At 38.0% G+C, this 25527-nt stretch overlaps 5 protein-coding genes and 1 long non-coding RNA gene across 8 annotated transcripts in view; 3 read left to right on the forward strand and 3 right to left on the reverse strand.

The window, feature by feature from the left end:
• Positions 1-18516, reverse strand: part of LOC103511738 (proteasome maturation protein) — a 23567-nt gene extending 5051 nt beyond the window's left edge. The window contains exons 1-4 of one of the 2 annotated variants that reach the window (XM_008476476.3): positions 18362-18516; positions 17240-17316; positions 16309-16372; positions 15855-16160 (exon numbers count right to left, since the gene is read on the reverse strand). In XM_008476476.3, coding sequence (XP_008474698.1) covers positions 15900-16160; positions 16309-16372; positions 17240-17316; positions 18362-18364 — 405 coding nt within the window. In that variant the 5' untranslated portion in view covers positions 18365-18516 and the 3' untranslated portion in view covers positions 15855-15899. Of the gene's footprint in view, positions 1-15854; positions 16161-16308; positions 16373-17239; positions 17317-17905; positions 18062-18361 lie in introns of those variants that run through there. The other variant, XM_008476475.3, reaches the window with a different exon arrangement.
• Positions 1613-3317, reverse strand: LOC103511741 (COX assembly mitochondrial protein 2 homolog). The gene is made up of 3 exons (XM_008476478.3): positions 3102-3317; positions 2754-2825; positions 1613-1703 (listed from the first exon to the last, which is right to left on the reverse strand). Exons 1-3 carry the CDS (start codon positions 3177-3179, stop codon positions 1614-1616), a joined length of 240 nt encoding a protein of 79 aa, XP_008474700.1. The 5' UTR covers positions 3180-3317; the 3' UTR covers position 1613.
• Positions 3509-4510, forward strand: LOC103511740. Of its 2 annotated transcripts, none has more exons than XR_003392213.1 (2): positions 3509-3692; positions 4362-4510. It is a non-coding gene; the product is annotated as an uncharacterized LOC103511740 (long non-coding RNA). The 2 variants fall into 2 exon arrangements; XR_001809571.2 differs by lacking the exon at positions 3509-3692 and adding an exon at positions 3728-3831.
• On the forward strand, positions 8060-15172 carry LOC103511748 (la-related protein 7-like). The gene is made up of 4 exons (XM_026825416.1): positions 8060-8098; positions 9211-9375; positions 13203-13674; positions 14944-15172. The coding sequence occupies exons 1-4, from the start codon at positions 8060-8062 to the stop codon at positions 15072-15074; spliced, it is 807 nt and encodes a 268-aa protein (XP_026681217.1). The 3' UTR covers positions 15075-15172.
• Positions 18517-18655: 139 nt separating the features above from the next.
• LOC103511745 (zinc finger protein 28-like) lies at positions 18656-24715 on the forward strand. The gene is made up of 8 exons (XM_008476483.3): positions 18656-18740; positions 19778-19871; positions 19965-20152; positions 22794-22947; positions 23043-23103; positions 23188-23284; positions 23396-23634; positions 23889-24715. Exons 3-8 carry the CDS (start codon positions 20007-20009, stop codon positions 24542-24544), a joined length of 1353 nt encoding a protein of 450 aa, XP_008474705.2. The 5' UTR covers positions 18656-18740; positions 19778-19871; positions 19965-20006; the 3' UTR covers positions 24545-24715.
• Positions 21540-25527, reverse strand: part of LOC103511751 — an 8938-nt gene continuing 4950 nt past the window's right edge. The window contains exon 4 of the mRNA XM_017445099.2: positions 21540-22381. The gene's annotated coding sequence lies outside the window, so the exon portion shown is untranslated. The remainder of the gene's footprint in view (positions 22382-25527) is intronic.

Raw genomic sequence — 25527 nt, forward strand, 5'->3', positions numbered from 1 at the left:
TTCATTAATTTTTACTAAGAAATAATGCATGTATATAAATTTAATCTAGTGTACCTTACGATGGAAAGTATTATCTTATCTATATCCATGGATTATTTAAAATCTTCACCTATGAATTCGCCCCAGTTATTGTTTCATTCCTGCGGAGGTCAATTATTGGAGAGGATTTGTTTGGAAATCCTTGCCCAGGAATCTCAGAATCCTGTTTCAGAAAATGAAATAAAAACTTTTGGGGCCCCCCTACGGCCTGATCGGGTCCAAAATTTAGTGAATAAATTTTCATTTGGCTAAAAAAATGTTTCCAAAGTTTAATCTAAATTGGATATACCGTTTGGGCGTTATGGTGAAACAAAGAAATATACGAACATGATTTCGAAATGTTTCCAAAGTTTAATCTAAATTGGATATACCGTTTGGGCGTTATGGTGAAACAAAGAAATATCCAAACATGATTTCGAAATCCTCGAATTTAAAGTTAGATCTCACTTTACTCGTTCAATTAGAGGATTTTTCGAAGTAGAGAAAGGTCATTTGTAAAGCCCAGTAAGGGTTCAGGCCACGTAAAACACCCCCACGCTCTCTTAATGGACCTCCATTGGTCTCGACTCGTTCAATTAGAGGATTTTTCGAAGTAGAGAAAGGTCATTTGTAAAGCCCAGTAAGGGGGGAGAGGATTTGTTTGGAAATCTTTGTCCAGGAATCTCAGAATCCTCTTTCAGAAAATGAAATAAAAACTTTTGGGGCCCCCCCTAAGGCCTGATCGGGTCCAAAATTTAGTGAATAAATTTTCATTTGACTAAAAAAAAATGTTTCCAAAGTTTAATCTAAATTGGATATACCGTTTGGGCGTTATGGTGAAACAAAGAAATATACGAACATGATTTCGAAATTCTCGAATTTAAAGTTAGATCTCACTTTGCTCGTTCAAACAGAGGATTTTTCGAAGAGAAAGATCATTTGTAAAGCCCAGTAAGGGTTCAGGCCACGTAAAACACCCCCACGCTCTCTTAATGGACCTCCGCCTTTGGTCTCGATTTATGAATTTTTGTTTACTTTTCATTTGCCTGTGTTGAATTTTTTGTTGTTTTTATTAATTTCGTAAAGTTCCTAATTTTATTGAACGCGCATTCATGTTTGTGGGAGAACTTAATTTAATCTCTTTGTTAAATTTGGTTCAACCTTTGTTAAATCAATAGATTTTTTTTTTTAATTTTTTGATCATTGAAAGCTAGAATTAATATAAGGATTCAGGGATCTATTCCACAATCGATTTTGCATTCCTCCTTGCTTTTTACCCAAGAGGTGACAAAAAATGAATGGACTTTACCTAGGTCACCTATGTGTTACCTACCACTAACTAAAGAAACAATCCATTATTCTTACCAGAACACAATAGTCATCGCCCTTATCCTTCACTCCATTACAGTAATGACGACTGAAATATTTCTCGACAAAATCTGGATAGTCCTGGTCAAGTAATGCTTTGCTTTCAATGGCAATAGGGGCCACTTTGTCCTCACATTCTGCTGTGTCCCGACTCTTATCAATATCTTTGTCTGGGTTAGGATCTACATGTCCTTCAGTCTCCATCGCAATGATAATGTTTTCTTCTTTCATTGTTTTTCCTGCTGAGTTGCTTTTTCAAGTGAGCGTCTTTTTCTTTCTTGAGATAATTCAAAGTTTTTTGCACGTCTTAGAATTCTCTGGAATTAAAAAATGAAAATAAAATTTCAAAAATTAGTTTAGTGTATTTTCAAGGCCAAACTTTTGACACCAAGATGAAAAGCCAAATCTCTTTGCTCTCAGCTTCACAAGGTTTGAATTTGTTGCTTTCTCCTCCATCATGAAACCTTTTTCTTCTCTGCTCCCCTCTGTCCTTACACTCAGGGCTGGTTCATCAGTAGCATTTACAAACTGTTAAAGCTCTGTTTAGTGTTAATCAGTTGATTAACAAAATGTGGTGTTTATCGTAAGTAATTAATGATTATATTGCTTACTTCGTTTAGTGTATTTTCAAGGCCAAACTGGCATGTCTTTTGACAACAAGGTGAAAAGCCAAATCTCTTTGCTCTCAGCTTCACGAGCTTTGAAATTGTTGCTTTCTCCTCCATCATGAAACCTTTTTGTTCTCTGCTCCCCTCTGTCCTTACACTCAGGGCTGGTTCATCAGTAGCATTTACAACTTTTGACATCAAGGTGAAAAGCCAAATCTCTTTGCTCTCAGCTTCACAAGGTTTGAATTTGTTGCTTTCTCCTCCATCATGAAACCTTTTTTGTTCTCTGCTCCCCTCTGTCCTTACACTCAGGGCTGGTTCATCAGTAGCATTTACAACTGTTAAAGCTCTGTTTAGTGTTAATCAGTTGATTAACAAAATGTGGTGTTTATCGTAAGTAATTAATGATTATATTGCTTACTTCATCATGAAGACAGGAATTAACTTGAACGTAAAATTGTCCACAACCTCCGGTGACACTAGTCCAGAAAATTAGTTTAGTGTATTTTCAAGGCCAAACTGGCATGTCTTTTGACACCAAGGTGAAAAGCCAAATCTCTTTGCTCTTAGCTTCACAAGGTTTGAATTTGTTGCTTTCTCCCCCATCATGAAACCTTTTTGTTCTCTGCTCCCCTCTGTCCTTACACTCAGCGCTGGTTTATCAGTAGCATTTACAAACTGTTAAAGCTCTGTTTAGTGTTAATCAGTTGATTAACAAAATGTGGTGTTTATTGTAATTATAATGATTATATTGCTTACTTCATCATGAAGACAGGAATTAACTTGAACGTAAAATTGTCCACAACCTCCGGTGACACTAGTCCAGAAGTTCTGAAAAATGAAAAGAATATGACCTTGGAATTTGGCAAAAAAAAAAAAATCCACACTGCAAAAGTTATGTAATATTACGTAATGTGATAGTTAACGTAATACACTGAACTTGTTCTGGTGTTACCAAAGTTTTTCAACATGCAAGTTTTAATTTCAGAAGTCTAGCCTAGGACCCTGTGATAGTTAACCTCATCTGGTCATTCTCTTCCCCTGAAGGACCTGTTATAATATGACTGACCTACTATTTTTAGGTCTCTGAATTATCATTTATCTCACCTTCTGACATTCCTTGAGCTGATGAATAAACTCGTTACACTTGTCCGTGTGCAAGTGTTCAGCTAAATCTGGATGCATCAATCCAAACTAAAGATACCATAAAACAAAGTGGATACTCTGTAGACTGGACAAAAAAGTTAAAGCTGTACAAAAAGGGAAAAAAAGAAAAGAAATTTGGTAAAAAAAAATACAAAATTCAGCAAAACCCAAAATATGGGGGGATTTGAAAAAATTCAAATTTTTCCCGCGGCTGAACTTTATTTTTTCCTCTGTGGTGCCTCTGTGGTCAATGTTGCCAAACCGGAACAATTTTATTACCGTACAAATTTAAGGGAACTACCGTACGTTTTCGAGGAACTACCGTACATTTGTGCGACAAAATTTTAAAATTTGTACGGTAACTCATTTCAGCATCAGCAAACACATTTGAAATTTGAATTTGAACTTTTGCGTTTTTGATTAAAAGTATAAAAAATCGTGAAATCTGCTCTGGAAAATTTCTTGGATTGGAAAACCAAAGGAACAGAGTACGAAAAGGAGTAACACTGTACCTGAAACACCAGAAAGAATAGAACCAACTCACTAGAGAAGGTAAGCTATCATGTTCCCATAGTCAAAGTTCCCCAAATAAAAATCTGCTCTGGAAAATTTCTTGGATTGGAAAGTGGAAAACCAAAGGTAACACTGTACCTGAAACACCAGAAAGAATAGAACCAACTCACTAGAGAAGGTAAGCTATCATGTTCCCATAGTCAAAGTTCCCCAAAGTTTCCGGAGGGAAACCTCTCTCCCAAAGTTTGATTTGAATTGAAGGTAATCCTATCACATTGCAATCAGACCAATGTACTGATACCTGGGGATTTTTCCTGTAAGGAATTCACACTCTTAACTTTACATCTTCAAAAGAAAGAACCTAGAAAAAAGGACAGATTAGTTTTTGGTAGGTACTGAACACAAGAAGTTGTTTCAGAAATGGATCCTAGGATGAAAGAAATAGCCCCCATGGGGTACCTATGATAAAATGAAACAAGAGATTACATGCTTTAGATTTTTACAAAACATTTTACAAATTAACTGACAGCTGGATTGTTATATTTTACAAAAATTCTCTTTAGCAATAACCAATGATAAGTTGAAACCCTTAAGTACTTTTGCTTACAAAACAAGTTTAAGCTTTTTATTATGTTATATTTTCAACAATAGAAATGAAATCATGGCAAAAAAATTATCAGAATGATTTGATTTCTCTCTTTTTTTTAGGTATCAACCTGTAGATAAACCAATTATCCAGGATACAAATCACACAATGATTGAAGAAATCAATAAATATTTATCCGAACAAATGAAAAAAGTCAATGAGCTCTACTGTCTCATAATCACCGACAGAGATGGTGTTCCAATAATCAAAATTTTAAATGAAAAATTTAAATGTAGGTACCTAAAAAAGGGAATCGGTGAGACCCAGTAATAACAATTTTTTTTAAGTTCTCATTTTTTGCGATAGGTTCCTGTGAGATGATTTTTATGGTTTTCTTTATCAATAGATAGAATTAGTAGCTTCATAATACCATCTCACTTCTCAGGTTTAGATACCTCATTTACTATCTAAGATGCTAAATCCTAACCTATAAAATTCCTCATAATCTTCGAAGGGTTATTTGAAAATTTCGCAGCAGTTTAGAAGTAAGTTATGAGAAGTCATCAACAATAATTCTCAACCCAATAAGTTCACGGGTAATCTTCTTGATCAGCAATTTATTTTAACGTGTCAGTAAATTTTTAGCTTTTATTGCTTTTTTTACGGGGAAAGAATTGTATAAAATTAGTGAAATCATTGGAAAAATCTTCAAGGACTGTCTATAAATATCAATGATGGAATATCAAAGGAAAGAGGAAAAGACCAAAGTTAAGAGAATTATTTTTGAAAAAATCGCATTCAGCTTTAGTTGCAAGGTAACCCGACGAAATATGTAAATCATAATTGACTGCGAGCTTTTATTGAAGATCTTCAGGAAAATCAGACATTGCTCAATTGTGCAGTTCCCACCGAGTTTGAAAACTGACATCCTGCACTGAAGCTAAAAAGTTCAAAGGGTGCACATCAAAGCGCATAATTCTTACCATCCAATCAGCTTGATGCTAGTTATCTAAAAGAAGCTCTTAAGATCTAGTGAACTTCAACTATTGAGGAAGATCAAATGTTGAAGACTTTATCGATAAGAATCGTCCAGTAAAGTTCATCAGGATCATTCTAAAAATCAGCGTTATCTGATTTTCGTGACCAATAAATCACCAATACCGTAATCTCTGTATGGCTTCAGATCTGATGATAAAAGTTGTGATTGGATAAAAGGAAATTAACGAGGCTTCTGTTAACAAAGATGGACATACGGCTGATAACTACCACTACTAAAAAGTTCAAAGGGTGCACATCAAAGCGCATAATTCTTACCATCCAATCAGCTTGATGCTAGTTATCTAAAAGAAGCTCTTAAGATCTAGTGAACTTCAACTATTGAGGAAGATCAAATGTTGAAGACCATTTTTATATATTAGATTACCAGACTCTCTTTGGTAATTAATCTGTAAAAGATCGACCAGCTCTCTGAGCTTGCGCTATAGCATTGTTCTGAGCTGCGGCATTAATTGCCGCCTGTTGTTGAACGGCGTCGATAATTCGCCGGTTCTCAACCTCAGCACTCGCAGCGGCATATCTCTGCGCCAGGGCGGCATTGAACGCTTGTTGCTGAGCTGTGTTGATGGCTTGTAGATTCCCCTGGGGTTGGTACACCACACTCCCTGCGTCGGCTATATTGTTCACCTAGGAATGCAGATAGAGAAGAATTAAAATGGATTTTTTTTTTGTAAGAAATAAAATTAAAAAGTTCTATCCTATCCTAAGAATATGGAAGATAGAAAAGAGTGAAGGTAGAAAGGGAGAGATGAAGAGTTTCTAAGAGGATCGAGGAAGTCGGGGCCGTAGTAAAGCCATCGTCAACGTATCCCTGGTCTGATATTCTTGCATTGAGGAGTTGGTTTTAGTTGGTATATTCCATACCTATCGTCCGAGTCCAAATTGCCTTCACTAAGATCTACGAAGGTATCTTTGAGGGTGGACACTCACGCTCCCACAGTCTGACAGAGTGTCAGACCACCGAAACGTGTATGATGGAAAGAGCTTCCGACCCCTACGTCTCAGACGGTCTGAAGTTCAAAAGACCTTGGTTGTATAGACCTAGGTCTTTTAGTGGCCGCCCTAAAAGATCCCCTCTCCAGTTCTTAAAATAAGTTGTTTACCTGGAAGGCGTTGTCTCCTGTAGTCAGGGCGCTGGCATAGGAAGCACTGTGTAGGAGTGGGTAGGGATAGACCGACTGGGATAGAGGGCCGTAGTAAAGCCATCGTCAACGTATCCCTGGTCTGATATTCTTGCATTTAGGAGTTGGTTTTAGTTGGTATATTCCATACCTATCGTCTGAGTCCAAAATGCCTTCACTAAGATCTACGAAGGTATTTTTGAGGGTGGACACTCACGCTCCCACAGTCTGACAGAGTATCAGACCACCGAAACGTGTATGATGGAAAGAGCTTCGGACCCCTACGTCTCAGACGGTCTGAAGTTCAAAACACCTTGGTTGTATAGACCTAGGTCTTTTAGTGGCCGCCCTAAAAGATCCCCTCTCCAGTCCTTAAAATAAGTTGTTTACTTACCTGGAAGGCGTTGTCTCCTGTAGTCAGGGCGCTGGCATAGGAAGCACTGTGTAGGAGTGGGTAGGGATAGACCGACTGGGATAGTACTGTGGGAGAGACCGCCACCACATATCGGGTGATGGGTTGGAGGGAGTACATGGGAGGAGGTGGTAGCAGGGCTGGATGCACGGGTTCTCCTGTGTTTTCAAAGACAGGGGCGGGTTCGAGAGGTTCAGATGGGGAGGAGAGGGGTTGAGGCTCGGGGTGGAAAAGTTGAGCGCTAGGGGGGCCGTAGGAGGTGACCAGCTTCTTGAGGAACGTCCCCTGTGAGGTGAACAGGAGGGTGGACAGGACCAGTAGGGTGATCTGGAATAATAGAAGAGGTTTGTTGTTCTTGACTTATCTGAAATTTGATGACTGTGTTATATTAAACACTAGCTGAATTCCGTCGCTTCGCTCCGGAATTCCGCTAGTTCATCCCGAGGCATGGCCGAACTTGTAGAAAATAATAAAAAATACGGTCGCGTTGTTCTTAAGGTATGTCCATACATAGTCGACCGGCAGTCGATTGATTTCAGCCGTCCACATTGCCTCGACAACATAGATTCACCTCGTCGGTCGACTATGTTTGGACACACCTTTAGCATATCGGACATGTGTTGACTGTGTTCACTGTTCAGGTCCACGCACACTCATCTGTCACGGAATCACGCATAGGTTCTAATATGACATTTGTAAAAGTAAAAGTCTATCCATTAGAGTGCTTGAACATGTCAAATAACTTACCTGAACAGATTTCATGTTGATATAAAAGAATTACAGATGAGATGAACTTGGCTTTGATGTCTCAAGTTAATGCTTTGCTAGCAACGACACTTTCTGATAAAAGAGACACGAGCAAAAACTTGAATCAAAAAGTTACACTTAAAAGACAATGACAAGACCTTAATTCAATTGCAACACAAGAATTGTAACACAAGTTAAATGGAAAGGCTCAATTGTATTGACTAATTCGAAAGGTGTACTTCAGTGTATTAACTACCTACCTATTGACTAAAATTTCAACACTAAAAGCTGATGTGCTCTAACCTATTGTCTAACGATTCAACGCAAAAGGTGATGTGCTCTAATCTACTGACTACCGATTCTGAAAGCTGTACTGCAGCCTATTGACTACTGAACTCGGGAAAGATGCTGTTGTGTGCCCGCGACCATTGTTAAATAGACAACGGTGATTCGTTGTCTTGACGTCGGATACGACAACGGGAAGATGATTCTCGGGTTTTTTCCCCTCAAGGGTAGTCGGAGAGTAATTTGGTTTTGGAGAACAATTCCCTCTAACGTGTATTGACGATACCAGGGCCGGGGTTGCGAAAATGGAGACGGGAGGCTGAGATTTTCTATTCCTAGCTAGGTATTTGATTTGATTTTTTACCCTTCAATAAATCGTTGACCATTTTAGATTTTCGAGGATTTATTTTTACAATTTTTGTCATGTAGGTTGGTTGAGGCTGTAGTCTTTGTTCCCATTTCTATTTTTTTGCAAAGTTCACAAGATAACACTTGTATCGTCTTCTTCCTTCTTTTGATTTTCTCTTCAAGAGGATCTAGATTAGTTTCCCGTTTTTCTAGGGGGTTCATGATTTATTTCGTATGTTTTAAACTTGTAACTTTTATTTCATATGTTTTACAATATTGTAACATAGTTTTTAACTTTAAACGCTTTTTTTTTCGTGCTAACTTTCTTGACTTAATTTCTCTATTATTTCTATTTGATATGAGGCTGTGTTTATGAACCCGGCTAGACTTTTGGAGAAAACAACCCCGACCCAAAGTTTTGACTTTCGTCAGAAATGAAGAGCTCATCGCTAAAGGGGATTTCAATAAAAATTCTAGCTCAAACCTAACCTTTTGAATACTTCAATGCCAAGCTGTACAAAACACTACCCAAGGCGTGAGCTATAAAGTCTAGCCTAGCTTGTAAACCCAGCCTGGCTGTAAGTTGATGCCAGTAAGCAATCTACTGGCCTCTTGTAAAGATTACTGGAATGTTATTGGAGCCACCTGCCTCGGTGGCGTAGTGGTCATGCTCGCTTGGTAAACAGGAGGGCGTGGGTTCGATCCAAGCTAAGGCATGGAATTTAATCCTCATTTATTTGAGAATTTGACCATGAAATAATAGTACTCTAAAACATATTTACACCCTTGGTGCATTGTACGAGCATATTATATGGATTGCTAAAATTGTATGGCTGGTTGCTAATATTGTACGGCTGGTTGCTAAAATTGTACGGCTGGTTACTATGTTATTTTTTATTTGTTATGATGCGATTTATGTTAATTTTATTTTTTGTTCTTCTCTCTCATGTATGTTCTTTTCTGGGTAGAGTTTATAACTACTATTTATCATTTTTTCTCCAGGAAAAATTGCCGCCCGAGGCTGAACATGATTACATTGAAAGTGTGTTCTCCAAGTACGGAAAAGTTACCTATGTCTCGCTGCCCAAATTCAAGTCCACCGGGAAACTGAAAGGATTTGCCTTCGTTGAGTTTTCCACGAAAGAGGAAGCTACCAAAGCTCTTGAGGTAAGAAAATCTTACTTAATTCTCAACCAATGTTGAGTATAAAATTCCATACTTCAGCTGGGATTGAACCCATGCCCTACTGATTACCAGTCGAGCATCTTGACCACTACATCACGTCTTTCCTTTGGCATTACACCTCTGGGATTTGAATCTGGAGGTTGGTGGTTCAAGTCAAGTCATGAAATTTAGTGTAGTGCATTTGTGATAAGCAGTTTTTCTCAGCACAATTAAAATTTCCTTTGTATTACCCAAAATATACATATTCCTTAGTTAGTATAATTTAAGGCCAAGTGGAAAAATTAGGACTTTCTCTTCTTCTCAGGGATGAGGATGAGTAGTTCATTTTCCAATGGACATTTCACCGTTTCATACCAAAATACAAAATAGAAACTGGGTCAACAGTCTCAAGCACCTACTGGGGAGGCCCATACGAGGCACTCGGGACAATAAAGTTATCAGCAACATTGGCTGTAGCCGCTGCAGAAGATGCTGAACCACCTGCAGAAGCACTTGCTGAACTGGGCTAGTTTGTCTGGGAGTCTTCTTCACAGGACATAGTAGTGTCGTAGGGAGGTACATTTTGAGAGGAACTTCGATTATGAACGAAATGTTTACCCAGGACATAGATGGCAAAGATTCGTTCCATCACCTTACGTCTATAGCTTGTTCCATATAACTTTACTTCCAAAAAGTCCACGCACACTTAACCGTCACGGATACGTTCCGTAACCTTACGTCTATCTTGTTCCATATTACTTTACATTGGATCAAATACACGACTTATCCAGCACAGAGGCGGACTTTATTCGTATAAGTGAGCGGTCGTGCGTTTGATCCAATGTAAAGTAATATGGAGCAAGCTAGACCTAAGTTGACTGAAAGGAGACGGACAAGTGTGCGTGCAGACCTTAAGCAGAGTATTTTCTATTCTATTCTGATTACCTCATCCTAACCACGTCACTGATGCTAGTAAATATATCTGGCTGTGACTAATACACTGGCCATAACATTGACACTTCTAATATACCTGTACCAAGTCTCATCATCACCCGGGGACTATTTCACGAATAACTTCGCACTTAATAGTACTACATTTATCTGGCACTTGGCTTCACCAAATCTCTGGACCAGACTTTCTGAATTCATTTTTCTCTCCCTTGTTTCATATCCTCTGGCAAGATTTGGGAAGTTTTGTTCCCTCAAGACGTTGATGAATCATAAAATGGACCAAATCCACCTATACTCCATACCTACACTTAGGATTATTATTAACGAGCCTAGGAAAATAGACCTATTTATAACCTTGTCAATTATTTTCTAATAAATTGTCATTTGACAGAATTTCCCAAAATTGACTGGTAGTTCTTCCTCAACATACCTATTATTCTTATTGAGATACTAGCTGAATTCCGTCGCTTCGCTCCGGAATCCCGCTAGTTCATCCCGAGGCATGGCCAAACTTGTGGAAAAGGCATGCATTAGCGGAGGCGCTGCTTTGAGATTGGGCTACCGAGTTGAAGCTTTGTTGAGGCGGACCGTATTGGTTTTGTGGGACGAATGCCAGGTTGCCTGCACTGGCTGCTGAATTACTTTGAGATTGTGCTGATGTAAAACTCTGTTGTGGGGCTGCGTATTGATTTTGAAGGGCAAATTGTTGGCTGTTAGCGCTGGCTGCCGAGTTACTTTGAGATTGCACTGCCGAATTGAAACCCTGTTGTGGGGCTCCATATTGGTTTTGCAATTGTTGGAGACCTGCATTTGCACCAGCACTGCTTTGAGACTGCGATATCGAGTTGAATCCTTGCTGTCCTCCAAACTGATCTTGATGGGAAAGCTGACCTATGTTGCCTGCAGCATTGCTCTGGGCTGCAGCATTAGATTGGGCTTGTGCTATAGCATTGTTCTGAGCTGCGGCATTAATTGCCGCCTGTTGTTGAACGGCGTCGATAATTCGCCGGTTCTCAACCTCAGCACTCGTCACAGGACATAGTAGTGTCGTAGGGAGGTACATTTTGAGAGGGACTTCGCCTATGAACGAAATTCGATTTTTTACCCAGGGACGTAGAAGGCAAATATGTATTGTATTCGTTTTGAATGTCTACTCTTTGGTCTCTTTGCCATGGAGACTTGTATTAAAAATGTTCCTCGATCAATAAAAGTCGTGTTTTTATTTCCCAATTTTCAGGTGGTAATGCTAGGCAATGTTCTATTACCCCATTTTCCAGCATTACCACTGTGAAAATTAAAGGAAAATGCACGTAAACTGAGCTAGATTTGATTTGACTTCCACATCATTCTTAAGTTTACCATCTATTTTAGGCGGTAAAATATTGTGACTATTGTCTGTTCTATTTTGATTACTTCCTAACCACGTCACTGATTCTAGTAAATATATCTGCCTGTGACTAATACACTGGCCATAACATTGATACTTCTAATAGATGTACCTGTGCCTAGTCTCCTCATTACCTGGGACCTATTTCACAAATGACTTCGCACTTAATAGTTCTTGTCACTCCGCATGGAGTGCGAAGCACCGAGTCAAACTTCGTACAGTGAGCTCCTAAACTTCGCTTTTTACGCAACGAAAATTGTAGCTCGCAACAATGCAGCGCAACAAAAGACAAAGAGCGAAGTATTCATAGATTTCATAGGGCTCCTAAACTTCGCAACGAAAGATAACAAAGTGCGACGAAGTTCATGGAACGGTTCTCTATGTTCCAATCTCAATTTTCATTTAATGGCACTTTGACACTTCGCTTCACAAAATCTCTGGACCAGACTTTCTGAAGTTATTTTTCTCTTCTGTGTTTTTCATCTCCTCTGGCAAGATTTGGGAAATTTTGTTTCCTCAAGACGTTGATGATTCATAAATTGGACCAAGTCCTCTTAAAACTCATACCTACACTTAGGTACGATTGGTAGGATTATTATAAAGAAACCTAGGAAAATAGGCCTATGTATAGTTCTGTCAATTGTTTTCTAATTGTAATTTTACAGAATTTCCCAAATTTGACTGGAAGTTCTTCATTGACATATTATTGAATATTGATGGAATTGGTCATTAATAAGATATTTGCTACCTGCACACGTTCATTACCTGTGATTGTGAATCATTGAATCATCATTAGGATTAAGTGATTAAATTCCATTAGGATTAAATTCCTTCACATTTGAAGGTTGAAGGTTAAGGATGGTAAAATTATCATCCTCATTAGTCACAATTAGGTTTCTTTTTTTAACTCGTCTTTTTCTATTCTCTCTCTCTCTCTCTCTCTTTTTTTCTTCTCCCATTTTCTTATTCATTCTCTCAAACTATTCCTAAAATAGATTTTGTTAACAAAAAATGAAAAGAGGCAGTGGCGTAGCGTCCATGTAGGGCGTGTATGGCGGCCATACACTCGAAATTTCACTGAAATACCCTTAAATATTGACTTAAACACGCCCTACACTTGAATTTAGACCACGCTACGCCTCTTTAAGAGGCGATAGCACGTTGAGTGAGCCAGTTCCTAACAGATCCCTGAATTTAAGCAACGTGACGCCTGGTTGGTATCTGGATAGGCGACCGTCTAAAATTCTTAGTTATCGCTGGCTGCTTGCTGGCTTTTCCCGGTCCTTCTCGGACTGAGTAAGGTTAATGCACATACAACAAAAGCCCACTCTGAGGCTTAAGTGTAGGGGCAAACAGGCAAACAGACCCAAAAGAAGGGTTAAGTTTATACGAATCTACAAAGGTTAATGCATTTAGTGACAGGTCCCTAACCTACATTATTTATTATTTGAACCTAACCGCTAAAATAGAGTTTGTGTTCCTCTGTCCTCAGGCATATACAGAAATGGGCTGTCGTCTCCCCAGCACCATGCCCCCAGAGTCTCTGATCAGCATTCAAACTTTCGAAGGCGAACAGTCCAACCTCACCAAACAACAGGAGAACCTACCGCACCGACCTCTAGCGCCATTAAATGGAACCAAACCTAAAGAATCGGTACAGACAGATGAGTCAAAAGGAATCAAAGAGGTACAAACTGAGAAATCAAAAGGGATCAAAGAGTTGGTACAGTCTGAGGCATCAAAGGGAATTGAAGAGTCGGTACAAACAAAGAAAATACTACAAATGGATGGATCAAAAGGAATAAAAGAAACAGTAGGAACGGATAAAGGAAATAGAAAGGAATCAGTAATAGCAGAGAAATCGGATGAAGTTAGAACAAAGGATGATAAATCACCACCACAGAAGAGACTGAGACTGGAGAATGAAGGAGCTGATGAAGAGGCGAAGGCAGATAAGACTAATGGTAAGTTGGTGGGTTCGATTCCCGATCGGGTTGAGAGATTTAATATTTTTTGCTGGGTTTAACAATAATTTAACTCGAATGGAATAGAGTGTAGACCCTTGTTTATACTGCCAGCATACGTAGGACTGAAAAGTGAAAAGGGAAAAATGTATTAAAGGAGTAGTAAAACCAAAGAAAATGAGGATATGAGTAACTAAAGGAAGATCAGAAATACTTTTTTAGAAGCTAACAGCCCGTTATCTTAACGGTCCCGTCCAGCTTATACAAATCAAATTGAACTTAACAGGCCTTTAGCTTAACAGACCTTCTAAGGACTGAAAAAATATTGGTGAAATCCACCATTACGTCAGTAACTCTTCAGTACTTTTGCAGCTAGTGGCAACAGTAATAGCACATTAAACGCTCCAGTTCTTAATGTATTACTGAAGTTAAGTAACGTTGTAGGTATTACTATTTTTTGCTGCTATAATATTGAAATGATCGATTTCCTCTATTTTCTCATCCCCAGAATCGGAAGATCTCGATACATCCACAGCATCCGATGTTACTGTCAAGAAGAAGAAATCTCGTAAGAAGAAAATGCTAGGTTTAACAATAATTTAACTCGAATGGAATAGAGTGTAGACCCTTGTTTATACTGCCAGCATACGTAGGATGAAAAGTGAAAGGGAAAAATGTATTAAAGGAGTAAGTAGTAAAACCAAAGAAAATGAGGATATGAGTAACAAAAGGAAGAGTAGAAATACTTATGGTGAATTTCACCAACTTTCTTTTCAGAAGCTAACAGCCCGTTATCTTAACGGTCCCGTCCAGCTTATACAAATCAAATGGAACTTAACAGGCCTTTAGCTTAACAGACCTTCTAAGGACTGAAAAAATATTGGTAAAATCTACCATACCATTACATTAGTAACTCTTCAGTACTTTTGCAGCTAGTGACAACGGTAATAGCACATTAAACGCTCCAGTTCTTAATGTATTACTGAAGTTAAGTAATGTTGAGGGTAGAATAGAATAGAATATACCCTATAGAATATACATACCTTGTTTATCCTGCCCGAATAGGACTGAAAAGTCCCTTTATCCCAGCAGTCTAAACAAGGTCTCGTATATTTGATGGGTTAAAGAATAATACATACAATTAACAATTCAGTAAAAAGACCTTGCTTAACTAGAAAAAAAAGGTAAATGTAAATTAATAGGTGGTATTACTATTTTTTGCTGCTATAATATCGAAATTACCGATTTTCTCGATTTTCTCATCCCCAGAATCGGAAGATCTCGATACATCCACAGCATCCGATGTTACTGTCAAGAAGAAGAAATCTCGTAAGAAGAAAAAGAACAAAACTCCCGACACCTCTCCGGAAGCCACGGGAATGCAAGTCCTATCCAAGTAAGTAAAGCCTCTCTCAATTTTTCTGGTTTTTAGCTAAATTCCCTACTTTTTAGCTTGCGCTAGAAAATTGATTTTTTTCGTATATTTTGTTGGTTAGGCCGACTCTTACGGAGTTAGAAAACGGGATTATCTTGTGGACTTAAGGCTAACCTCCAATCAGAACTTTTTTCATGTTATTTTAGGATTTATCTTCACAGGTTCTGGACATTACTTCACTTTCAGCCTTTATATTTTCGATCATCTCAAAACAAGCTTGCTTGATAATAAAAGATTATGTAATCAAGTTTAATAATGGGACAAACTGATGGGTGACCATCTGGGCAACATACTGTGTGCTACTTGTTTTTCCCAGTAAAACTCAAGCTGGGTGAAGTTAATGTGACTGAGCACTTTATCATTGTATAAAGGGTAAAAATCCGATCACTGAATCTTGGAAGTTATACAGAGACATTAACCATCGTATGTATGAAGTCTAAAGATAAACTTTAGTCTAACTTGAAATGAAAATCTTGCCAAATTTCATGAAATTTAGCCAGTTATTTCAAGAAACAAAATGAAATTGGCAACATTTTTTTGTCTTAAGTTAAACTAAAGTTTAAAGTAACTTTGGCTTTCATACATACGGCGGTTAATCTTTTGGAAAATGGGGGAAAAGAATGACATACAAACATATGCATTTGGAATGCTCCAGTCTTCATTTTACTTTTTAGTACGTTTAGTTTAGTTTCAAACACCCCCATTCTGCAAATAGCACATACAGTAGAATATTAGAAGAAGCAACCCTTAATATTAACTCATCCCCCTGCCCTATAAATAATTCCCGTATTTACTTGAATCCAACTTCCAAATCCTCATGAGGTCTTGCCACCGTTTCTCTGAATTCCTCCATGTTCAAAATGTCCTCAAATTCAATTCTCTCATGGGCCCCCGTCAAGATATCGAGAGAGAAGTGAGAGCTGGGTAGGAATGAATGGTGGCCGCTGTTCTGTTTGACAATCTGTTGTTCTAGTTTGAGTCGGAGAGGCAGATGAACACCTTGGCTCATCTTGGCTCCCATCAATCTCAGACGCTCTTCATTGGCAGCAAACTGAAATCAAACAAATAAATTTAAATTACTTTTATAACAGGACAATATTTGTGGTAATTATTCTATAGCTTGAATGAATAAGGAGTAAGGAAGCAGTTTTGTTATTGTGATTGCCTGTATAAGGAAAGTAAAACTGCCTTGAACTTACATTTTGTACAGAGAGTTCTAGAGGGTGACTTGCTACCATGTCATCAATCACTTTACTCCTCACACTGAAACACAAGAAACAATCAGACCAAGAACAATAAGAAATTGAACTAGATACCTCCTTAGTCATTTCACAAAACATGCCTAGAAACATGATTGTGGCAAGAAGTGGTAAAAGAAAACTTTCAGAATTGACAATGTGCAATAAAGTTTCATGGAATTGCTTTTGTTAATTTACTGATGTTCCAAAGATTCCTATGTTCTTTAAATCAGTAGCTCTACCCAAAAAGAAAGAAAAATAATAGAATGTAAAATGCTTTTTGCCACTTTTTAGGCCATACTTCCTTTATTATTACGATAGTAATAAAAAAAAGGTATAGTGGACAAGCTATTGTATTCACTTCAGTGTCTGTCTGTTAGTCTGTCTGTCAGTCTGTCCCCATAGAAGGACTTAGCTTTTTGCCACTTTTTAGGCCATACTTCCTTTATTATTACAATAGTAATAAAAAAAAAGGTATAGTGGACAAGCTATTGTATTCACTTCAGTGTCTGTCTGTTAGTCTGTCTGTCAGTCTGTCCCCATAGAAGGACTTGGACAAGCTATTGTATTCACTTCAGTGTCTGTCTGTTAGTCTGTCTGTCAGTCTGTCCCCATAGAAGGACTTATCCAAACCTGGTTGACCTATATGTCAAATTACAGGTCTTTTTACCAGGAACATGAAAGTGGTGGTGCAAATTTTGCCCAGAGAACCATAAAGCCGAAAAACCAAAAAAAAAACTGGTTTTTGGGGGATTATTTTCACATTTTCTTACACAAATGAGCTCTGATCTAGAAATTTGTTGCAATGACCTATGAACTCAAAGCTAGAAAGTTTTAGAACTAAAATTGGTGTAAAGTAAAATTAAGAATAATTTAGTTGCTATAGTTTTACCTGGTCATGGAGTCTGGCATTCCGTAAGAATGTTCAGGCATCTCCACACATCCGATACCTTCATTGATTCTGGTACTCTGAAATAAAAAGAAAATTGGATGGTTACAATTTGATCAAATTCTGCCATTCCTATCTGAAGTCTTCCAAGACACTACCCTGCTAGAAGAAGAAGAGAGACTTGCTCGGCCATGCAACGATGACGTTGCTTGACTACAACAGTCCGGCTTTCAGAATCTGATGTTGGGAGGACGTTTATCTTGTGCAGCAGCTTAGTGTAGAGAGGAATCGTGGTTGATGAAGCTGGATAGTTCTTATAGGCAGTTGATTCCGACGTTGATGGAGAGATGTAAGTTAGTGGAAGAGATGTAGATTAAGCACCCGTACAGAGTCTTTCAGCACCTGTTGTCCAATATTGATACTGGTCTCACCCAGGCTGAGTGGTCCCAAGAGTCAAGGGTCACCCCTTCAGATACCAACCACATACATCGTTGCTTAACATCAGTGATCCATCAGGAACTGGTACATTCAACATGCTATTACGACTGACTAGTTTTGTGGTGTGATGTTGATTCAGTTGATTTTGTGGATGAATACCTTTCCTATGTTCTGGAGTTTTTGAGGTCCGAATTTGCCTATCTATAAATGGCATTTTACGATTTTACTTACCATTTCGGGGGTTATTGGCAGAAAGAAAGTAATGAAAAGGTAGAAGAGGAACTTTAAACTGTAAATTGGGTAACTTTTAGTAAAAATTGCTGAAAAAACTAGCTCAACCTAAAGCCTCAAAAACAGACCAAATATTTTTTAAAAGTCATCGGCAGATTTTCAAAAAGAGCCTTTGTTCCTTGTTCCTATTGTTTTGTTCAAAGGAGAAAGGCATGTCTTTTCCTATGTGACTTGGTCGGATTATAGTTTCCTTTTCCGTTTCTTCCTACAGTTTGCCAGTCACAGGTGTAAAGCTACGCCACCGGGCAATAAATCTTTGGCGGCTGCCACAGTGTTGCCAGATGGAAAAAAAATATATCCCTAGATCGAAAGAAAAAAGTCCCTAGATTTTGGAAAAAGTCCCTAAATTTTTATGCGTTTGCCTATCTATAAATGGCATTTTACGATTTTACTTACCATTTCGGGGGTTATGGGTAGAAAGAAAGTAATGAAAAGGTAGAAGAGGAACTAAACTGTAAATTGGGTAACTTTTAGTAAAAATTGCTGAAAAAACTAGCTCAACTCAAGCCTCAAAAACAGACCAAATATTTTTTAAAAGTCATCGGCAGATTTTCAAAATTTGGCGGCCGCCACAGAGAATTTTCAATAATATGAGGTTAGCCACAACTTTTTTTCTGAAAAAGTTGCTAGCTTCCCATTCCGAAACAAGACCCGCGAAATTTTAAAATGTTGGGCTCGGAGCTCCCAAAAAGACAAAAAGTCCAAAAACGAAAAACACCCCAAACACCTACTCTGCTACTCTGGAGTCTGGGCGAATTTGGTATTCTAGATTCCTGTATTCTGTTTTATTCTGTAATTTCCTACCAGTGACATTTATCAGACAACCTGACAACCAGTACCTAATCAAAGAGAGAGAGAGAGAGAGAGAGAGAGAGAGAGAGAGAGAGAGAGAGAGAGAGAGAACCTCGTGTGTATTGTGTAATTCGGATAACAATGGTATTAATCACTGATTGTCCACACTCAGCAGTGCTACAAGATATAGGTGTTGGAGTACAGCTGTATTAACCTGGTTGTAGATCATTCATGCAAACACAATATCCCTAATCCTACACCAGTAGCATGAAATCAACTGCATTATTCCAGCTCCAGATAGCCATTATCTCGAATTATACCGTGCTTGATTAAACTATGAAAATGTGCACCTACCATGTTGTTTATCTAGGGATAAAAAGTTTGCTCAAAATTTATGATGGTTGGGAGGTCAGTATAAATCAACCTCAATGAACATATAGCTACAAATGTCCACGCTAACTGAACTTTATGATTCTGATAGTTAATTATTGTTTGTACATGAACTTCTACCCATACGTAACACTGGGTATATGCCTATTCAGAATGGAAAAGTCTGGTTAGAAAATTTCCGCCCTGGCCGGGATTTGAACCCAGCACCTCCGGGTCGATAGTCAGTCCTCTTAACCACTCGGCCACAGAGGTGGGCCTCACACATCTCTAGTCCTAATACATTATCTGTTCTCCACAGAATGAGTTGCGACACAATCCCTAGAATAAAGACGAAATCACCAAAGGAAGGAAAGAAAATCCAATGTTTCACTACTTGTTGGTATGGTGAAAAATATTCATTACTTTTATACAGGTTCTTGTCTAGTCTCACATGATTTAAATCATAAAGCTGTGGCACACCTATCCACACTATACTTGAACTTTCCGCCATTGCTACAAAATCCTTTGGTTACTTACTTTACATGGGTTCCAGATGATTGTAGTGTAAATTGTAGATGCACCTTTGTAGATATAGTATATAGTACCTACTAGGTACTCAATCATTAATGTCACCTATCATACTTATTTCAGTAGGCTTCCTTGTCAAGAAGCCTGAGGAATAATACTTGAGACCATGCTTGAACTTTGAAGACAGGTTACAGAACCAAGAGATCAAAGGCTGATGGTAAATATTTTATGATTAGTAATTTTACCAATTGTGTAGAGCCCTAGGTAAAATTATAATACCAAATTGGTCTTTGTCTTGCCACCTTTTCAGTGCCTGAACTAGTAAAAACAGATAGCTACAACAAATTTAAAAATGGATAAAGGAGCAATACCAAATATTGTAAATATTGATATTACAAAAGTTGAAATCAATGAGCTCGGAAGCCAGGATGTACCTAATGGAGCCTTCATCCCACAAGTTATACACATTGATAGAAAATATGTGGATAGTATAACTACCATAGATAGTGGACAAAGTAAAGATTACCTACCCTGATGATCGCCAACACTCGTAGTGGACATGCAGTTCAAGAAGGCGGAGAAGTTTTCCGCCAGTCTAGTAAGCTTGGTTGGTAGTGCGTTTGCCTTGTGAGCGCTAGACCACGGGTTCGATTCCCCGGAGCGGATTTTATCCTAAACAGATAAGGCTCCTTCTCGGAACCGCTGGCTTTCTCCTATCCTGTCTTTCTTCTCTATTCAATTTCGGGATGATAAGACCTTAGCAATTACAGTTCCCCCTGTCAAACCTCTTTTTTATGTATTTATTTATGTTCCAGCCAAGACTTTCTAAACTTTCATTTATGAGAAAAATGACCTAATAGTCAATTTCTAGCATTTGAAACCAACCCACCATTTATTAAAGATCATAAATTATTGCAAAATCGGTCCCAAACTCAACCCTTCGCAAACATTCTAATGGAATACGTTTTCCAAGCAACAACGTAGGTACTGAACTCGACAAGATATGTAAGCGTACATACCTACCGATTAATTATTTTACCGAAATTATGGCAGTGCAAAACTTAGCTAAGAACAGAACATGGTATTGGTACGAACTAGGTTAAGGCATTCGATATATCGAAAATTGATTCGATATCAAACATCGATATTTCCATTCTATGTCAAAATTATCGATATTTCAATTCGATATCCCAACCCTTGTACGACCTTTTAAAGTACCTGTCTAAACTTGCCCAATTAGCAAATTACACACGGTCTTACTATCTGACTCTCATAAATATGATTTTTTTTGTTAGGTACATCATTTATTTAAAATTTCATCTAAAAGGTAATCGAACAGTGCTGAATCGGGCATTAAATTAGACAGTTTACGACTAAAATTGTCATTAAATTAATACTAGGAAGGAACCTACTTCCCTCTTCTATTCACCTAAATAGAATTTCCGAAGTGAACACAATTCAAAGTAGAAAGTAAACGTATTTTCTATAAAATAATGAAATCATTTTGACTTTATGGAGACCTGATTTCATTAGCATTTTAGGGAACAAAACTCATGGTCACAAAAGCTTCACAAATTCACAATGAATACCTAGGAATAAGACCATTTCATCTTCGAATAATACCGTACCTATTAACAACTTCATGTGTGTTCTCTTCTATCAATCTCTTATGAGGTACTAAATTGCTTAGTTATTATTGGTGTAAAGTTCAAATTCAATAAAATTCAAGTATTCAAATTAAATTTTAACGCATGTCTTCTAGGTTTAGGACTAATTACATTCAGCTAGTTTCAATAAGCATTTAAATGACTCTCATAAATATGATTTTCTTTTGTTACATCATTTATTTAAAATTTCATCTAAAAGGTAATCGAACAGTGCTAAATCGGGCATTAAATTAGACAGTTTACGACTAAAATTGTCATTAAATTGATAGTAGGAAGGAATCTACTTCCTCTTCTATTCACCTACTTAAATAGAATTTCCGAAGTGAACACAATTCAAAATAGAAAGTAAACGTATTTTCTATAAAATAATGAAATCATTTTGACTTTATGGAGACCTGATTTCATTAGCATTTTAGGGAACAAAACTCATGGTCACAAAAGCTTCACAATGAATACCTAGGAATAAGACCATTTCATCTTCGAATAATACCGTACCTATTAACAACTTAATGTGTGTTCTCTTCTATCAATCTTATGAGATACTAAATTGCTTAGTTTTTATTGGTGTAAAGTTCAAATTCAATAAAATGCAAGTATTCAAATTAAATTTTAACGCATGTCTTCTAGGTTTAGGACTAATTAGGAAGAGATAAAACGCCCCTATAAGGTGCTACGTGAACACAAGAACACCAGAAAGTAACCCGTTCAACATATTTACAATCGAAATTAGCGCGCAAATTTCTTGCTTGTCCGTGGAAATCGAACCCGGGACCTTCTGCTTGGAACACCAAACGGACCAACCGTTTGATCTCAGACCTTGTGCGTAATCATCAGGCTAGCAAGGTTTTTATTACTCCCGTTAAGAGAATCTTAAGTGCAGCGGAAATGCCTCATGGACCCCGTCAATAGAGGCAGGCTACCAAGAGTTCCATCGCCGGGAAAGAGGAGCTCTCCCCCCGTCAAACGAAATGACCCGCTAGGCGACCGAGAATCACCGGGAGAGAAGAGCTCTCCTCCGTCAAAAAGTGACCCACTAGGCTACCGAGAATCACCGGGAGAGAAGAGCTCTCCCGAATCTCAAGTGTAGCGGAAATGCCTCATGGACCCCCGTCAATAGAGGCAGGCTACCAAGAGTTCAATGGCCGGGAAAGAGGAGCTCTCCCCCGTCAAACGAAATGACCCGCTAGGCGACCGATAATCTGTGGGGGAGAAGAGCTCTCCTCCGTCAAAAAGTGACCCGCTAGGCTACCGAGAATCACCGGGAGAGAAGAGCTCTCCTCCGTCAAAAAGTGACCCACTAGGCTACCGAGAATCACCGGGAGAGAAGAGCTCTCCAGAGCAATACCAAATATTGTAAACATTGATATTACAAAAGTTGAAATCAATGAGCTTGGAAGCCAGGATGTACCTAATGGAGCCTTCATCCCACAAGTTATACACATTGATAGAAAATATGTGGATAGTATAACTACCATAGATAATAATAACATTAAAGAAGAGCCCAATGATATCACAGAAGCTGGTGAAAATGATAGTGAATTCCTAATGCGAGACTATCAAATGAAGGAGGAATATGATAATTTAGCACAAATAATGCATGAGAGTGAAGACTCTAGAACTGAACAGGTAAGGATAAAAACAAGGAGCAAAGAGCATCAAGCAGGCAGCAATCCTACAATATGCATCAAAATCAACTAATCTGTTATTCTTTTTGTTTCTAGTCTTTTTTAGATTCAAGGGAAGGCAATCTGGATCAGCTTGTACTATTAGAATTGAATGGAAATGAAAATTCTTTTTGTTTCTAGTCTTTTTTAGATTCAAGGGAAGGCAATCTGGATCAGCTTGTACTATTAGAATTGAATGGAAATGAAAACCAGCCTTCACAACAGAAATCATATAAGCTCAAAACTTGTCTTGAATGCAACCTATCCTTTCGTAGCAAAAAGTTGTTGAGAGAACACACCCTAATAGAGCACAAAAATATAAACTCTTCACAACAGAAATCATATGAGCTCAAAACTTGTCTTGAATGCAACCTATCCTTTCGTAGCAAAAAGTTGTTGAGAGAACACACCCTAATAGAGCACAAAAATATAAATCACAAATGTGGCAAATGCAAATCTGTTTTTACACGTGAGAAAGCTTTGAAGAAGCATGCATGTTATCATTGTAAGATTTGTGACAAGTTTATGGCTCACAAAACCAAATTCCATAGACACATGCGTATTCATGCTGATGAGGACAAAAAAAGAATTCCAACAAAGTGGGATCAGCTGAAATATGAATGCAGTTATTGTTCTCAAACATTTTCAGGTAAGAAGAACATTAAAATAGGATGTGATTATATGTAGCTTATGCAGGTATAAATAAATTACATTTAGGATACAGTATAAGTATATGTTATTTGTTACACAAAGGGTATTTATAAGAATAACACATGGAAATAAATCAAACAGGTAGATTTTTTTTTCCATAAATAGAAAACCTACCTATCTGTTCATATTGCCAGATAAACAGGTATGTACTTACATTGGACCTAAATAATTTGGTGATATTTTCTTTTCCAGTCAAAATTATTCTGAAACGTCACATTGAAACCAAACACTATGGCTTTCCACATCCAAAAGATAATGGGCCCATTTTATGTCCTATTTGCAACAAACCATGCAACAGTGTGAACCAAAGAGTTTGTCATCTGCGAGACACTCATCAAACTAAAGTCAATATTGAATCCAATGTATTCTTTTGCATCATCTGTGAACAATCACTTAGAAACCTTGATGAATTGATTTTACATTTGAGTACTGACTCTCATGAGGCAAAGAAGGTGCAGTCTAAAAGGACATATTTGGAAAGTACATGTCTCATTTGTAACAGAGTATTCACGCGGTTTTCACATAGCCACGCCCATATGAAAGAAGTCCATTGGATTACATATAAATATCGTCAGTTCACTTGTATTGCATGTGATGAATTGTTCACGGATGTCGAACGTGTGAAGGAACATGTTGAAAGTGAAAGACATAACCTTGCGAAATTAACAAAGGCATTCAGGTGTAATACATGTGGGAAAATATTTCTGTATGCGAAGTCATTGGCTACACATGAGAAAACTGTCCGATGTACACAGACAGGAGAGAGAAATAAGCAGACTGCCAAATGTGAACAGACAGGAGAGACGAAAAAGAAACGTGGTCGTAGAAAAAATACTAGAAAGAAATAACAGTACCTACTTGCATTTATTTTAAACTGCTGGAATGAGGCTAATGAGTCCCTTTACTTTGCTGGAGTAAAGAGCCTAATCAGTTTCATTCCGGTAGTATAAACATGCTAGGTATATTCTAATGATCTATTCTACGAGTATTCCATGTGTAACAACCCCAATCTTCTTCTTTGCCTTTTCCCATTTTCAGATGGGGTCGGCGTTAGTCGTCGGCCTCTCAATCAGCTTTAGAGTGATCGCTTTGAAGCCAACTGGTTTTGGCTAAACAAACTTGATCTATTCTATTCCATGTGTAACAACCCCAATCTTCTTCTTTGCCTTTTCCCATGTTCAGATGGGGTCGGCGTTAGTCGTCGGCCTCTCAATCAGCTTTAGAGTGATCGCTTTGAAGCCAACTGGTTTTGGCTAAACAAACTTTCCCGAGTGGGATGCCCTTCGCACTCAACCTTCGCTATTGATATACCTACCTAGCGTGAGGAAATTTGGACTAGTCTACTCCCTGTTTATAGTCCCCTAGCTAGACGCTGATCTACTCTCTGTTTATATTTGGCTAAACAAACTTTTCCGAGTGGGATGCCCTTCGCACTCAACCTTCGCTATTGATAGCGTGAGGAAATTTGGGCTAGTCTACTCCCTGTTTATAGTCCCCTAGCTAGACGCTGATCTACTCTCTGCTTATAGTCCCTCAGCCAGACTTAACAACCCCAATATAAATTTAAAATTACCTATCTGTGCTCAGGACGATATTGATTTATACTAGATTTTTTTACTTTCTATTTTTTTCACGAGACAAGAAAGTCCATTTCTCGTCTCATAGATTTCGAAACGAGACAAACAAAAAATCTCGTCCTATCGTGCATCACTAATGGAAATGAACCCCATCTGAAAATTTGATACGAAAAAAAACCAACAGAGTCATTTTGTTTTGTTCTTTTTTTTTTAGATGTTTTTTTTTTTTTTTTTTGTTTTTAAAACTTTTTTTT

The sequence above is a fragment of the Diaphorina citri genome, unplaced genomic scaffold (genome assembly GCF_000475195.1).
Source record: "Diaphorina citri unplaced genomic scaffold, Diaci psyllid genome assembly version 1.1 scaffold747, whole genome shotgun sequence".
Taxonomy (NCBI): Eukaryota; Metazoa; Arthropoda; class Insecta; order Hemiptera; family Psyllidae; genus Diaphorina; species Diaphorina citri.

Coding starts and splice junctions, on each gene's coding strand:
- LOC103511741 (XM_008476478.3), bottom strand. CDS start 3,179: ATGCATCCAGATTTAGCTGAACACTTGCACACGGACAAGTGTAACGAG. Junction 2,826..3,101: donor AGCTCAAGGAATGTCAGAAG/GTGAGATAAATG, acceptor TTCATTTTTCAG/AACTTCTGGACTAGTGTCAC. Junction 1,704..2,753: donor ATTCCTGTCTTCATGATGAA/GTAAGCAATATA, acceptor TTTTAATTCCAG/AGAATTCTAAGACGTGCAAA.
- LOC103511748 (XM_026825416.1), top strand. CDS start 8,060: ATGATTCTCGGGTTTTTTCCCCTCAAGGGTAGTCGGAGA. Junction 8,099..9,210: donor CCCTCAAGGGTAGTCGGAGA/GTAATTTGGTTT, acceptor TTTTTTCTCCAG/GAAAAATTGCCGCCCGAGGC. Junction 9,376..13,202: donor AAGCTACCAAAGCTCTTGAG/GTAAGAAAATCT, acceptor CTCTGTCCTCAG/GCATATACAGAAATGGGCTG.
- LOC103511745 (XM_008476483.3), top strand. CDS start 20,007: ATGGATAAAGGAGCAATACCAAATATTGTAAATATTGATATTACAAAA. Junction 23,104..23,187: donor ACTATTAGAATTGAATGGAA/ATGAAAATTCTT, acceptor AATTGAATGGAA/ATGAAAACCAGCCTTCACAA. Junction 23,285..23,395: donor AAGTTGTTGAGAGAACACAC/CCTAATAGAGCA, acceptor GAGAGAACACAC/CCTAATAGAGCACAAAAATA.